The sequence below is a fragment of the Melanotaenia boesemani genome, chromosome 5 (assembly GCF_017639745.1).
Source record: "Melanotaenia boesemani isolate fMelBoe1 chromosome 5, fMelBoe1.pri, whole genome shotgun sequence".
In the NCBI taxonomy this organism is placed as follows: Eukaryota; Metazoa; Chordata; class Actinopteri; order Atheriniformes; family Melanotaeniidae; genus Melanotaenia; species Melanotaenia boesemani.
The window spans coordinates 28,172,074-28,185,635 of NC_055686.1; the positions used below are offsets into that span (position 1 = coordinate 28,172,074).

The following is a 13,562-nucleotide window of genomic DNA, read 5'->3' on the forward strand; positions in this document are numbered from 1 at the left end:
TCACAGGCCACGACCGCCAGGACACCGACCCAGGGCACACGGCCAAGTGAGAGGCAGAGGAGCCACCCAACCAGACTGAAGAACCCGCAGGACAGAGCCGCAGCAGCCACAGCCGATGAAAGCCCCCAGTGCAGAGAGCCCCCTCCGAGGAAACACTGGGGAAATAACCTAAAAATAATATAAATAGAATAAAAGCATAAAATAAATAAAAATGGATTAACATAGAAAAATAAATAGGCTAGGGGAATAAATAAATAAAAATAAAATGAATAAATATTAAGTAAAAGCTAAATTAAAAAGGTGGGTCTTGAGCCTGCTCTTAAAAACATTAATATTCTCTGCAGCCCTGAGCTCCTCCGGCAGGCTGTTCCACAGACGAGGACCATACCACTGGAAAGCTGCCTCTCCGTGAGTATGTGTCCTGGCTTTAGGTACAGTCAAGAGGCCAGTACCGGAAGACCTCAGGGGCCACGAGGGTTCATAAGGTAAAAGCAAATCTGAAAGATAAGAAGGCCCAAGACCATTAAGACATTTAAAAACCAATAAGAGAACCTTAAAATTGATCCTGAAACACACGGGGAGCCAATGCAGTGATTCTAAAACCGGTGTAATGTGGGCCCGCCCTCTGGTCTTCGTCAGCACACGAGCAGCTGAGTTCTGTAGGAGTTGTAGAGGTGCAATACTCTTTTTGGGAAGACCAGAGAGCCGGGCATTACAGTAGTCAATACGACTGGTGATGAAAGCATGCATCAGCATCTCCGTGTTGGCCCGAGAGAGAATGGGACGGACTCTAAGCACCAAACACTGTAGATTTGATGTCCAGCAGAAAAAGTGAAGAAATTGTTTAGTTCCCTCTTTCCTTTTTTCTATATTTTCTCCCTTTTCCCTTCTTTTGTTTTTATTATGTCTGTGTTTGCAGCCTCAGCCCCAGAAGCCTTCAAGAAATCAAATTAAAAATTGATTCCAGATGTCAACAAACTAATAGATAGTTTTTCTGATTGTAATTGTAATTTTCTCTTATATATATATATGTATATATATATATATATATATATATATATATATATATATATATATATATATATATATAAGTCATATTTAGGACACTATTTATCCAATCATTGATCTGTACACAGTGTTTGGATTTCTAATTGTGAATTAATATATTTTTTTTGGATAAACAAATGACAAGTGGGTTCCTGTGTTTGACTGGAATACTGGCTACTGGGGAAAAAGGAAAGAAAGAAAGTTAGTGTTTTATATATATATATATATATATATATTTTTTTTTTTTTTTTTTCCAAATACACTATATGGACACACAAGTCAGTTCCATCGGCTGCACTGATCTGCACCGCTCAGACTGCCTCAAGTATAGAGTTGTTTTAAAGTGAAATAAAATTGTTTTAAAAAGTCAATAAGTAAAAAAATTAATTGAAAATAAAGACATGAAAAATCTTGTTGATCACATGGTGTTGGCAGCTTAAAATGCAATTCTGATTTCTAAACAGGATTTGCTAATTTTGATCAATTTTTCCATTTGCTTAAGCAGACATGCTGGTTGAAAAAATGGATTTAGCCACATTTTATCTGCTGAGACTGTTTGCTACCAGCAGAGGGCTGTGGAGGACGTGGAGTAAAACAGTCTGCATGGACTGGTTTTCAAATTGTCTAAGGTCATCCAAGTAATTGCTCCTAGTTGTTGATGCTAAACTATGCTAAGCTAACTGTCTGATAAAAACCAGTGCACAGACAGAAAGCAGGACTGCTTAATTGTTAGGACATCAATACAATAAACTTAACACATCAAGTAAAAACAAATATTTTACAAGCTAACATTCACTCATCAAGCTCTTGATCAAATCCAAGCAGCTAGCTTTATTAAACTTAGCTTACACTTAGCTAGATGTCTCTATTTTATAAATGTTAAGAACCTGCATTTGACTCAAGTATGACTGCAAGGACTGAAACCATTCCTCCTGTGCCAGGGCCAGGGTGTATAAATTTGTATCCGGGGTAGAAAGAGAGGGTGGGAGGGGGGGATATTTTGGGTCTGAGCTGTATGTTGTTGGGGGAAGCTGCAAGTTGCAGTGGTCACAGCCTGGCTCATATGTCAGTGTACAGTGGAGTCTCGAGGCAGCTGCTCTCTGGTAAGTGTCCACATACTGTTGCTTTTTGTGTTTATCATCTTTCTCTTCTGTATTTTATTATATGTTGTGTCTCATTTGCTTCCTGTGCATAAGCATAGTGTATCTCTTAGAGAAGTGTTGTTGGATGTTATTAATTAAAAAAGAAATAAGCCTATTAGGCTCCCAAAGAGTTGTGACCTAAGAACTTTTTTTTTTTTTTTTTTTACATGTAATAAGTTAATTCTAGGTTCAAAACAAATTTAACAAAATTTTCAACTTGTAGCAATATGTTTGGAGTTTTAGGTGTTTACAAATCTAAATAAGACAAATAAAGCATGCAGTCTCTGTAAGTCAGGTCCCAGACTGCACCAATATTTTTGGAAAGATGTTAATCTGGTCTGTCATGAATACCTAGGCCTCAAACTGGGAACTGCTTGAGTTTGAAATCAAAAACACTTTGCAGGCACACTGACAGCTTACCGATATAGTCCAGTGAAAAGAAAGTACACCATCTTTCAACTTTAAGGTTTCATATATTACTAAAATCAAAGTCATCTGGCCCTTATCTGGTCTTAAAGGTAGCTACAACCTCAGTTGAACAATTAGATAACATTATTTATTTAACCTAAACTAAACCAAAAGCTGGTTCAGCTCATCCCATAATTGAGCAGCTTTTATTATCAGCTTTAACAGCATACAATGAAGTTGCTGTTTTTTTGTTTTTTTTTTCTTTAATAAAGCTGTCAGTCTTTTACATTATTGTGGTGGAACCTTAGCCCACTCTTTCTTCCTTTCTTTTATAACTATATATATATATATATATATATACAATGGGGGAAATAAGTATTGGACACGTCAACTTTTTTCTCATTATATTTATTTCCAAAGATGCCATTCATGTGACATTTCTTCCAGACACTGGTATTAACTCAAATAATCCACGCATGAAAAGAAATCACAAGATTCAAATCCATAAATAGTGATTATGTGGAATTAAGTGCAATAACACAGGAAAAAAGTATTGAACACACCATGGGAAAGCTGTATAGTTTGGCAAGGAAAGGCACCATACCATCTCAAACCTGAAAGTAATTAGTCTTTGTACTTCCTATAAGTGCAAACCAACATCAGCTGGGTTAGTGCTAATTGATGGCCCTATAAACAGGTTGTTTTTTTTACTAAGTAGTCAAACAAGACACATCTCATGATGGGTAAAAGCAAGGAGCTCTCTCAAGACCTTCGCAGCCTGATTGTTGCTCAGCATCAGAATGGAACTGGTTATAGACTTATCTCAAAGAATCTGAGTATTCCAGTAAGCACCGTTGGGGCCATTATCCGCAAGTGGAAGAAGCATCACCTTATCATCAACAGGCTGCGCACAGGAGCTCCTCGCAAGATTTCTGACCAGGGAGTCAGAAAGATGGTCAGAAGAGTTCTCAAAGAGCCAAGGACCACCCGGAAAGCGCTCCAGAAAGACATGGAGGCAGCAGGTACAAGTGTTACAGAGAAAACGATAGGCAATGCACTCCACCGCCATGGCCTCTATGGATGTTCAGCCCGCAAGACTCCGTTCCTCAAAAAAAGGCATGTTGAAGCTCGTTTACAGTTTGCTAAACAGCATCTGGATAAGCCTGTGGAATACTGGGAGAATGTTGTCTGGTCAGATGAGACCAAAATTGAACTTTTTGGCTGTCATACTACACACCATGTTTGGAGGAGAAATGACACTGCACATCACCCAAATAACACTATACCAACAGTGAAGTTTGGTGGTGGAAACATCATGGCGTGGGGTTGTTTCTCATCTCGGGGTACTGGCAGACTTCATATAATTGAAGGAGCAATGAATGGAAACATCTATCGGCACATTCTTGAGATGAACCTGCTGCCATCCACCAGGATGATGAAGATGAGACGTGGCTGGACCTTTCAACAGGACAATGATCCGAAGCACACGGCAAAGTTGACTCTCGAATGGTTTAAAAAAAAGAAAATCAATGTGTTAGAATGGCCCAGTCAATCACCTGACCTAAATCCGATTGAACATTTGTGGAAAGAACTAAAGATAGGGGTTCACCAGAGGGCACCAAAGAATATTCAAGATTTGAAGACAATCTGTGCGGAGGAATGGGCAAAAATCACACCTGAGCAGTGTGGGCGATTAGTTCATACATACAAGAAGCGTCTGGAAGCAGTCATTGCAAACAAAGGCTTCTCCACAAAGTATTAAACGAGTCTCAGATAGTGTGTTCAATACTTTTTTCCTGTGTTATTGCACTTAATTCCACATAATCACTATTTATGGATTTGAATCTTGTGATTTCTTTTCATGCGTGGATTATTTGAGTTAATACCAGTGTCTGGAAGAAATGTCACATGAATGGCATCTTTGGAAATAAATATAATGAGAAAAAAGTTGACGTGTCCAATACTTATTTCCCCCATTGTATATATATATATACAATACAATATCATTTTGCATCTATTGAAGTTGGCAGCATTTGTATATCTGCAGCTCTCTTCAGGTCCCACCACAGCTTTTCAGTCAGGTTCAGGTCTGGACTTCAGTAGATCATTGCAATCCCATGATTATTTTCTTTTACAGTTATTCTGTTGTCTATTTGCTGCTGTGTTGAGATAATTAATCTTGGTTACATGATCCAGATCTGGTCAAGCTGTAACTGGCAGACAGATGGCATCATATTTGATGAAGAATTAGAATTTTGAGGAATTCGTGGCTGTCTCAGCAACAAGTTGTCAAGGTCCTGAGGGTATAAAACAGCCCAAACCATCACCCCACCACCACCATGCTTGATATAGGATATTGTTCAAAGAGTTTGGTGGTAATCTGTTCAGATATAACTTCACACACCTAAGCTATGCTGCCAACATAATTTTAAATTCTTTTTTCTAATTGTAGTGTCATGAACGTTAACATTATCATGCTCATTGAGGCCTGCAGTCTCTTGGGTTTTCTCTAAACATTTAAACTCTAACATGATCCCTCATTGATAATTGTAAGGATGAACATAGTTTTTCCCACACATTGCATCTGCATTTTGGCTTATATTTGTTAAAGAAATTATACTAAACCCACTACATGTATAAGTACAGATATTAGTTAATCTATCCTACTGAGAATTTTTATTTTAATGGTTTCAGGTGCTCAATATAAAATACTTTTAAAGAATTATAAAAACAAAAACAAAACAAAAGCAAAAATCAAAGCACATAATGTCTAACAACACTTCTTCAAGACTCACAGGAACTCATTTATTGTCATTGATGTTAATGATAACGTTACAATAAATGAGTCTCTTGATGCTTTGCATGGTAGTTTTGAATGAACATCACCCCATATAAAGTCATGCCATCTAATCGTAGTGACCTCAATATCACAGCAGGTTTGATGCCCCATTCAAAGACTGGTTGCTTGCGCTGAAAATGACCCTGCCTCTCCGCCGTGCAGGAATGGCCACCACTGGGAACCTTTCTGAAGAGCAGGTGCACTGCTCTATCTGTCTGGACGTCTTCACCAACCCAGTTTCTATTCCCTGTGGTCACAATTTCTGCCAGAGTTGCATCCTAGGATACTGGAAAACCAGCCCTTTGTATCAGTGTCCCATGTGCAAAAAGTCCTTCTACAAAAGGCCTGATATCAGTGTGAACACTGTCTTGAGGGAAATTGCAGAGCAGTTCAAGCAGATCAGGGTTAAGAGCATTGAGGGGAAGGGAAGCGGGGAGGAAGAAGAGGGGAAAACCAAGAAGTGGACAATGGAGAGAAGGAAAAAAGAGGATGAGGAAAGGCTTTTGGAGAAAGATCAGAAGCAGCAGCTTCTGGAGGAGCTGAAGCAAAAGCAAGAGGAGAAGAAGAAGAAAGAGGGGTTGAAGGAGAAACATGGAGACGAGTTACCACCATTAATCCCTCCATCCAAAACTTCTCCTCCACCGTCACCTCAAGCTGCAGCTCAGGCTCCACCGCCACTTCCCCAAACATCACCACCACCCTCACCTCAAATCCCCGCCTCTCCACTTCCTCAAACCTCACCTTCACCTTCGCCTTCTACCGCTTCACTCCCAACTCCATCCTGGGAGGAGGTCCTGTGTGACGTCTGCTTGGGGGAAGGTCGGCCGAAAGCGGTCAAATCTTGCCTCGTGTGTCTTACCTCCTACTGCGAGGAGCATCTCAAATCTCACACCGCCAGATTCACCAAGCACAAGCTAATGGAGCCTGTTGCCAACATGGAGGACAGGATGTGTCCAAAGCATGAAAGGCTCCTGGAGCTGTTCTGTAAGAAAGATCAGACTTGTGTGTGTGTTCTCTGCACTGAGACCGACCACAGGGCGCATTACACTGTCCCTGTGGAGAGAGAATGGACAGAGAAAAAGGTGAGAAAGGTTTGCTATAATCACGAAAAGCACAATTTGTCTTCACATAAAACATTTAGTTTGGATGTTGAGCTTTAACTTTGATGTATACAGCTGTACAGGTTGAAAAAGGGTTCAGTGTCATTGAACTCACTCAGCAGATCTCATTTGTACAGCAATGTCTGCTCTAGATTTGTCAGCCTTTGCTAAGATGACACACCATATGCTCATACCAGACTAAATAAAGCTGTAGCGGCCAGCTCCAGGATGGAAATAACGCTGCTGTTTTTATTGTTATTGTGTGGAACTTTATTATGTGTTGCCTTAACAACATGTGGGGTTGCTGAGCTTACCAAAAAAAAAAAAAACTACAAGTTATGAATTTAAATTTATTACATGTAGATCATGAGAGGTTGTGAGTGGATGTCCAGCTGAAAATAGATTATTGTCATGATGATTAGATTCTGTTTTAGATTTGGTTCTTGTGGGCTTTCTGCTTTAGTTTGTTCTTTAGGTTTCAGTTTAGACTGTCTTTGAGTTGCCTGTGCTGCCATTTCTTCTTTGATTTATTAGATTTCTTTTGGTGTGGTGATCCCTCATCTTTATCCCTGTTATGTTCTTCTTGTTCCCTTGTTGCACCTGTTCCTTGGTTACTGGTTAACACACTTGCTTCTTATTTTTTATGAGTCCCTCAGTATATCTTCTGCCCAGTTTCTTTTGTTCTCTACCACTTTATTTTTCCATACTGGGGGCTGTCTGGTTACACACTGTACTGTTGAGGGCAAAACTGCAGTACCTTTGAGGATATCACTGGTACAATCTGGGTGACAATCCTTTGTACCCCTAAAGGTACCGTTATGTACTTCCTTCTGAGAATGTATATTTGTCTTAGTTGGTCCTGATAAGATAAAGAAAGTTTTTCTTTTTACTCAAAACAGAGCTGGAATTATATAATTATGTAACGTGTTCCTCTCGTCACACATCTGTCTTGCCTTAAAGCATCAGAAGAAGTTTGTGATGTTGAGTAAAACGTGTGAGGGCTGTCACAATATGAATTTTTAATTGGTGGTTAATTGTCATATATAGTTGTATAAGTGCAAGTCTGGATTTTGTTTTATCATGCCATTTATTTCATTTTTTAAAAATATATCAGATAGTCTCTCCTTTGAAAAATTGGATATGTGGTATTAGCGTATTTGCCGGCCACCATTTTACTCCACATCTGACAAATTGCCTTTATTTAAATAACCTTTTTTAAACAAAAATATTTACTGGGCTCTGATATAACAATGACAGAATGTACTTACAGGAATTGTAGGGTGTTTGGCATCACAATTAATGCTATGTCCACACAGAGACAAGTTTATGTGATCCTGCTTAAAGTTTTCATCTTTAGCACATTTTGTCCACATGCAACAGTTGTTTTGGGGGCCTGAAAACACAAACTTTTGGAATCAGGTCCCAAAGGCTCCCTTTCCACTTAACTGGTTCCAGTGCTAGTTTAAGCCCAGAGTCTGACTTGGCACCAGTTCCTTGGCTTTTTAACATCCTAAGGACTGGCTCCTCCCAAAACTAGTTCTTATTAGGCACCAACTCCTTGCTGGGCCATAGTTAAGAACCACTTCACATTGGATGGGTCAACAGCTGGGGGTGGGGTTACCTGTATTCACCACCGATAGCCATCTTCTAGATGGGAATTATGACCGGAATGCCATTCAAAAATTTGTGTCTTCCTTATAAATGAAGGCTTTGGTCTGATCACAGATGTACTGGAAAGTCTCAAGGACACACAGACGTGTTGCATTAACTGCTGCACAGTAAAATCCAATAAGAGTGATTTATTGACAGGTGTGCGTCAAATTATTTCTGATTGTTAAAATGTTAATTAGATTTTGATCAGAAACTTATTTCACACATACACACACACACACATACAAACAAAAAAATCTAAGTGTCCCGTAGTGGTCCCACAGCTTCATAATATAAATGGCAAAAATACCAGGATTTCCTGAATCTGCCTACAATGGGAAACAAGTTGAATTTGTTGGAATGTAGTAAAACTGTCAAATATCACTACTTTTCCTCCAAATAAATGCTGAAATTAAAGAATTAATTATTTTAAACTGTAATGACAGTGAGATTAAAATAGATAGTTTTAAGGGAAGTCAATGGGACACTTTTGGCCACAAAGGCCACCAGAGGAAGTAGCTGATACTACATAAAAAGTACTAATGATGTCAAATAAATTTGTTTTTGATCTTTGACATATCCAAGACTCTAATCACAACCAAAGCCCCATCTGCACAATATTTATTTTATAGAAAATATTTCATTTTTTGTGTTTTTTTTTTTATGGATAATTATTAATTCACATAATTTATCTGGCATTTAAAGGGTTAAAACTTTAAAGGGTTAGAACCCTAAAAATGATTGGATGTTTAATTTTCTTGAGCAGGGTGTAAGTTGTTTAAAAATATTTATAAAAAAAAAAAGAATAAAAAATATTGACGTATGACAATTTTATTGTAGTTTTTGTGCCTGTACATTTTTGGCCATGTGGGTCACCAGAGGGCGCCAAATTCATCAACAGAGCACAAAAGACATCTGACAGAAAAGGACATTTGATTTCTAAAATTTGTCAAGAAAGAAGTGTTATTGCAAAAACTCATGGCACTTGCTGCACCACAGCTGAAATTATCACCAACTAACAAAGAAAGTTAAAACAAATTGAGAAAAACGTCACAATGATGGTTAAATAATGCCAGCCGGGTGATCATGTTGTACTATTGGCAGGATTTTGCAGTGGTAGAAAGATCAATGTTATTTTGCTTTGCCATGTATGTTCTACTCATACATAAACACCCAAACCAAATGTAAATCAAGTTTGAGATGTGTTGATTTAAAATGTGAGCATCAATCTGCTAACATGCAAAGTACTTTTTAAGATCCAAGATGGGTTATCTTTTACAGTATCAATTAAGCTGTTGCTGGCCAAGTCTATGTGAACATTTCTTGTGCAGGCGCTGCTGAAAAGGACAGGAATAGATGTCCAGCAGATGATTCAGGACAGAGTGAAAAAGGTGGAGGAGATGAAGCACTCTGTGGAGCTCAACAAAGTCAGTCCACATGCTAATCACATTCAGATCCTTTCACAAACATGCACATGTAAGAGGTTGAAATTATACAGATTATTATCAGTGCACATGTGTGGTGAGTTTTTTTTTTTTTTTTTTTTCGTTTTCAGGCCAGTGCTAAAAGAGAGATCGAGGAAAGCATGCAGGTCTTCTCGGAGCTGGTTCGCTCCATCCAGAAAACCCAGGCTGAGCTGGTTTTGGTCATCGAGGAGAAGCAGAGGCAGACAGAGAGGTGGGCTGAAGGCCTAATCACTGAACTGGACCAGGAAATTGCTGAACTAAAGAAAAGAAACACAGATTTGGAAAACGTAGCTCGGACTGACCACATCAACTTCTTAAAGGTGAGAAGGAATTTGTTCTTAAGGAATTTATGTTGGATTGTCAGAGGTCAGAGGACAATGGGCAGACTAGTTTGAGATGATAATAAAAAAAGAATCAGTAAATTTAATAACCACTAGTTACAATCAAAGGTATGCAGAATACCATTTCTGAATGCACAACATGTCCAAGTGAAGCATCTTCTGATGCTACTTCCAGCAGGATAATGCACCATGTCACAAAGCTCAACTCATCTCCAGCTGCTTTCTAGAACATGACAATGAGTTCACTGGACTCCAATGATATCCACAGTCTCCAGACCTCAGTCCAGTTGAGCAGCTTTGGGATGTGGTGGAACAGGAGATTCTCATCATGGATGCAGCCGACAAACCTGCAGCAACTGTGTGATGCTGTCATGTCAATATGGAGCAAAACCTCTGAGGAAGGTTTCCACCACTTTGTTGAATTTATGCCACCAAGAATTAAGGCAAAAATGGGATCCAACCCTGTACTAACAAGATTTACATAATTAAGTGGCCAGTGAATGTATAAGACAAAGACTAACGATCCTGTTCTGCACTGTAATGTAGTCCAAAGATATATAATTTAAAATACACCTGGGACTTTAAGGTATATTTCAAAACTATACTTTTTGTATCTGATAAAGAAATATACCTTAAAATATTTGAAATAGTGAAGGTGAGGAAGACTGAGTCAAAAATAGAAAAAAAAAAAACTCTTGGTGCCTCATACTCTGAACTTTAACCTTAGTGATTGCATAGCTTAATAAACATGCGCTTATTTGTCATCTGCAAGTAATTGGTTTCTATGTCACCCCCTTTGCTGCATCTCTCTGCAGAGCTTCCCTGCCCTCAGTACTCCTCCTTCTGTAAAAGACTGGTCTGAGATCAGTGTTCCCACTGACACGTGTGTCGGCCTGATCAGGAGATCTGTGTCCAAACTGGAAGCAACATTAAGTGAAATGATTGATAAACTGTCTGAAAGTGGTAGGAAATGTACCTTTTTAATATAGTATATATATGTAGCACATCTACAAAATGCTGAATGTAGTCACCTTAAAATAAATTATTTTGTTTTTTTACTTTGACAGAAATCAGACAACTTTTGAAATATTCAGGTAATTGTCTTTTGTTAAGATTTTGTGCTTTTTTTCAACCTTGAAATAGTCAAATGCAATAATTTTTTTTGTTTTTTAAAAACTTGCAGTGGATGTCACTCTGGACCCTGACACAGCCAACCCTTGGCTGCAGCTCTCGCAAGACAGACATCAGGTGAGACATCTGGGAGCCTGGCAGGACCTTCCAGACCAGCCTGATCGCTTTGACACTGTGGTCATAGTACTCGGCCGCGAGGGCTTCACTTCAGGCAGACACTACTGGGAGGTTCAGGTAGGGGACAAAGACGATTGGTACCTTGGAGTGGCCAAGTCTTCAGTCAACAGAAAGGGCAGGATCTCTGTCAGCACAACCCAAGGCTACTGGGCTCTGGCCATGAAGAAAGGCCAAGAGTACAGGGTGTCAACATCTCCACCATTTCTACTTTCCCTTGACCCCAAGCCAAAGAGAATTGGTGTCTATGTGGACTTTGAGGAGGGCCAAGTTTCTTTTTATGATGTGAGAGCGCGGACCCATATTTATACGTTTGAAGATAACTTTACGGAGAAGATTCTGCCCTTTTTCTACCTGTACTGCTGCGACAAAGCCTCAGATACCATGGTGATCTGTCCTGTCAATGAGAAAAGCCTGATCAAGCAAAGTTAAGGACATGATTGACCAACAGAACACCAAAATGCTATGAAACAGACTGGATTTGATGCACTTAGATCATTTGGAATTGTGGTTATATGTATTTATGTGTAGTTGCATCCAAATATTTGGCTGTACATAGTCAAAACGTATTTCAAGGTGATTAAGGGTATGTCCACGGGGCACCGAAGCCGGTTCAGGTGTGAAAACGGTGGTGAAAACTAGGGGAAAGGCTTCAACATCCCCACGACACAGCTGTAGTACATACTACGCGTGTTCATCACATTGACGTCATATCCTCGAGTTGTGCGGCTTTATACGCACAGTACCACAGACGGTAGAGGACTCAAACCTATCCACTTTGGTACCTGGCTCAGACATGGTCAGTTTCATGGAGGCTAATCCCTGGCTTCATGGAGATGAAAGGGTGGTTTGCTAAAATATTTTTGCGGTTTTGCTGCAGTCTGGCGTCGTGGGGACGGTCCCTAAGTCTGCTGAACATAAACTGATCTAGAAAGGGCAGAAAATGAACGAAAAAGGTTATTCTATAAACATTTTAATCAAGATTTGTGTATTATTGTTTTACTTTGTTCAACTGTTAAGAGAAAACAACAGAAAAGTTTTTAGCTTTCAGAGGCAAACAAGGTGATTCAGAGCTTGACAGGGTTATTTTTTTACGTCAGTCACAGGTCTGATGCCCAGAGCTCTTAAAAAATATTATAACTTATACCCAGAAAGCAGGGAAAAACTATAAGAAGTAAAAACATTTAAGATAAAGAGCAATTCTGTGAGAAAACTTTTTCAGGAGTGCTCCGGATCTCAAAAGGGGGTGAAGGTTGTATAACTGGCGAGACCTGGAAATGACTGCACACTGATTTCCATTCAGCATGGTTGAAATTCTGATGTGACTTAAGGTGTTGCTTCAAGCAGACACAAAGTAAAACAGTCTGTTTTTGAAAAGGAGTGTTTTTGTCCTGCTATTGAGGCAAATTGTCAGTAGAGTGAATCGAAGAATACATTTCAAAATGTGTATAAGCCATAAAACATGAAAGAAGCCTGAATGCCTCTAAAAACTTCTACTTTACACTAATACCTGCTGTAGCTGGTAAATCTGTTTTAAAATTCTTTTTAAAAATGTTAAACAAACAGGATGTGAGATGTTATTTAATAATTAGTTGGGGTGCTGTCATAATGCCATCTGTTTCTACATGTTTCCAGTCCTAAAAACAAACTAACAGGCTGTTGGCGTTCACTTCCAATTTATTGCACAGAGCAGCACTAATAACAGCTCTGAGAGATTCATAAATAAATACATAAGAAAGGTTTGTGTTCACTTATCTGAGATAATTGCATGTCGATTTTTCGGTGTGACTGATCTTTGAAAGGTTTAAAGTTGTAAGAGAAAAGTTTACAACAATAAATCTTATTTTTAAAAATGCTCATATATAATTTTTTGTTTTTTCTTTTGAGTTTTATTTCAGGGGAAGTATGTAACATGACCACACTCACAAAATACAATGAGTTGGTCCAGTCTCACAGCAGTTATTTATATAAATTTTCCATGAAGGACGCTCGGATTAAAAAGGGTTACAACCTTTACTGCAACATGAGATACTTTGCATGAGAATAGATTCTGAATTCTACAGAATTACAGAAATGCAGGTGAGTTATTAAAGAAAGTTGTGTTTTCTGCTTTTTTTCAGCTTTTGAAATCAACATCTGTAAGAGTGATAGAGGAATATAATGTGCAACCAGATTGTGACTCAGTGTCTGAGTCTAAGTTGGTGTTTCATAAAGATTAAAAATAGGTTTTATTAAACACTGACTTCTCTTTTTTTTTTTTTTTT

General features: G+C 38.8%; 1 protein-coding gene across 2 annotated transcripts; it reads left to right on the forward strand.

Annotated features, from left to right (window-relative positions):
• The first annotated feature begins 2,131 nt into the window (after window positions 1–2,131).
• On the forward strand, window positions 2,132–13,514 carry si:dkey-46i9.6 (E3 ubiquitin-protein ligase TRIM7). Of its 2 annotated transcripts, none has more exons than XM_041985656.1 (7): window positions 2,132–2,150; window positions 5,531–6,518; window positions 9,518–9,613; window positions 9,742–9,972; window positions 10,809–10,956; window positions 11,061–11,087; window positions 11,177–13,514. In XM_041985656.1, exons 2-7 carry the CDS (start codon window positions 5,574–5,576, stop codon window positions 11,728–11,730), a joined length of 2,001 nt encoding a protein of 666 aa, XP_041841590.1. In that variant the 5' UTR covers window positions 2,132–2,150; window positions 5,531–5,573; the 3' UTR covers window positions 11,731–13,514. The 2 variants fall into 2 exon arrangements, with proteins under 2 accessions (XP_041841590.1, XP_041841591.1); XM_041985657.1 differs by having other exon boundaries at window positions 5,599–6,518.
• Window positions 13,515–13,562: the final 48 nt, after the last annotated feature.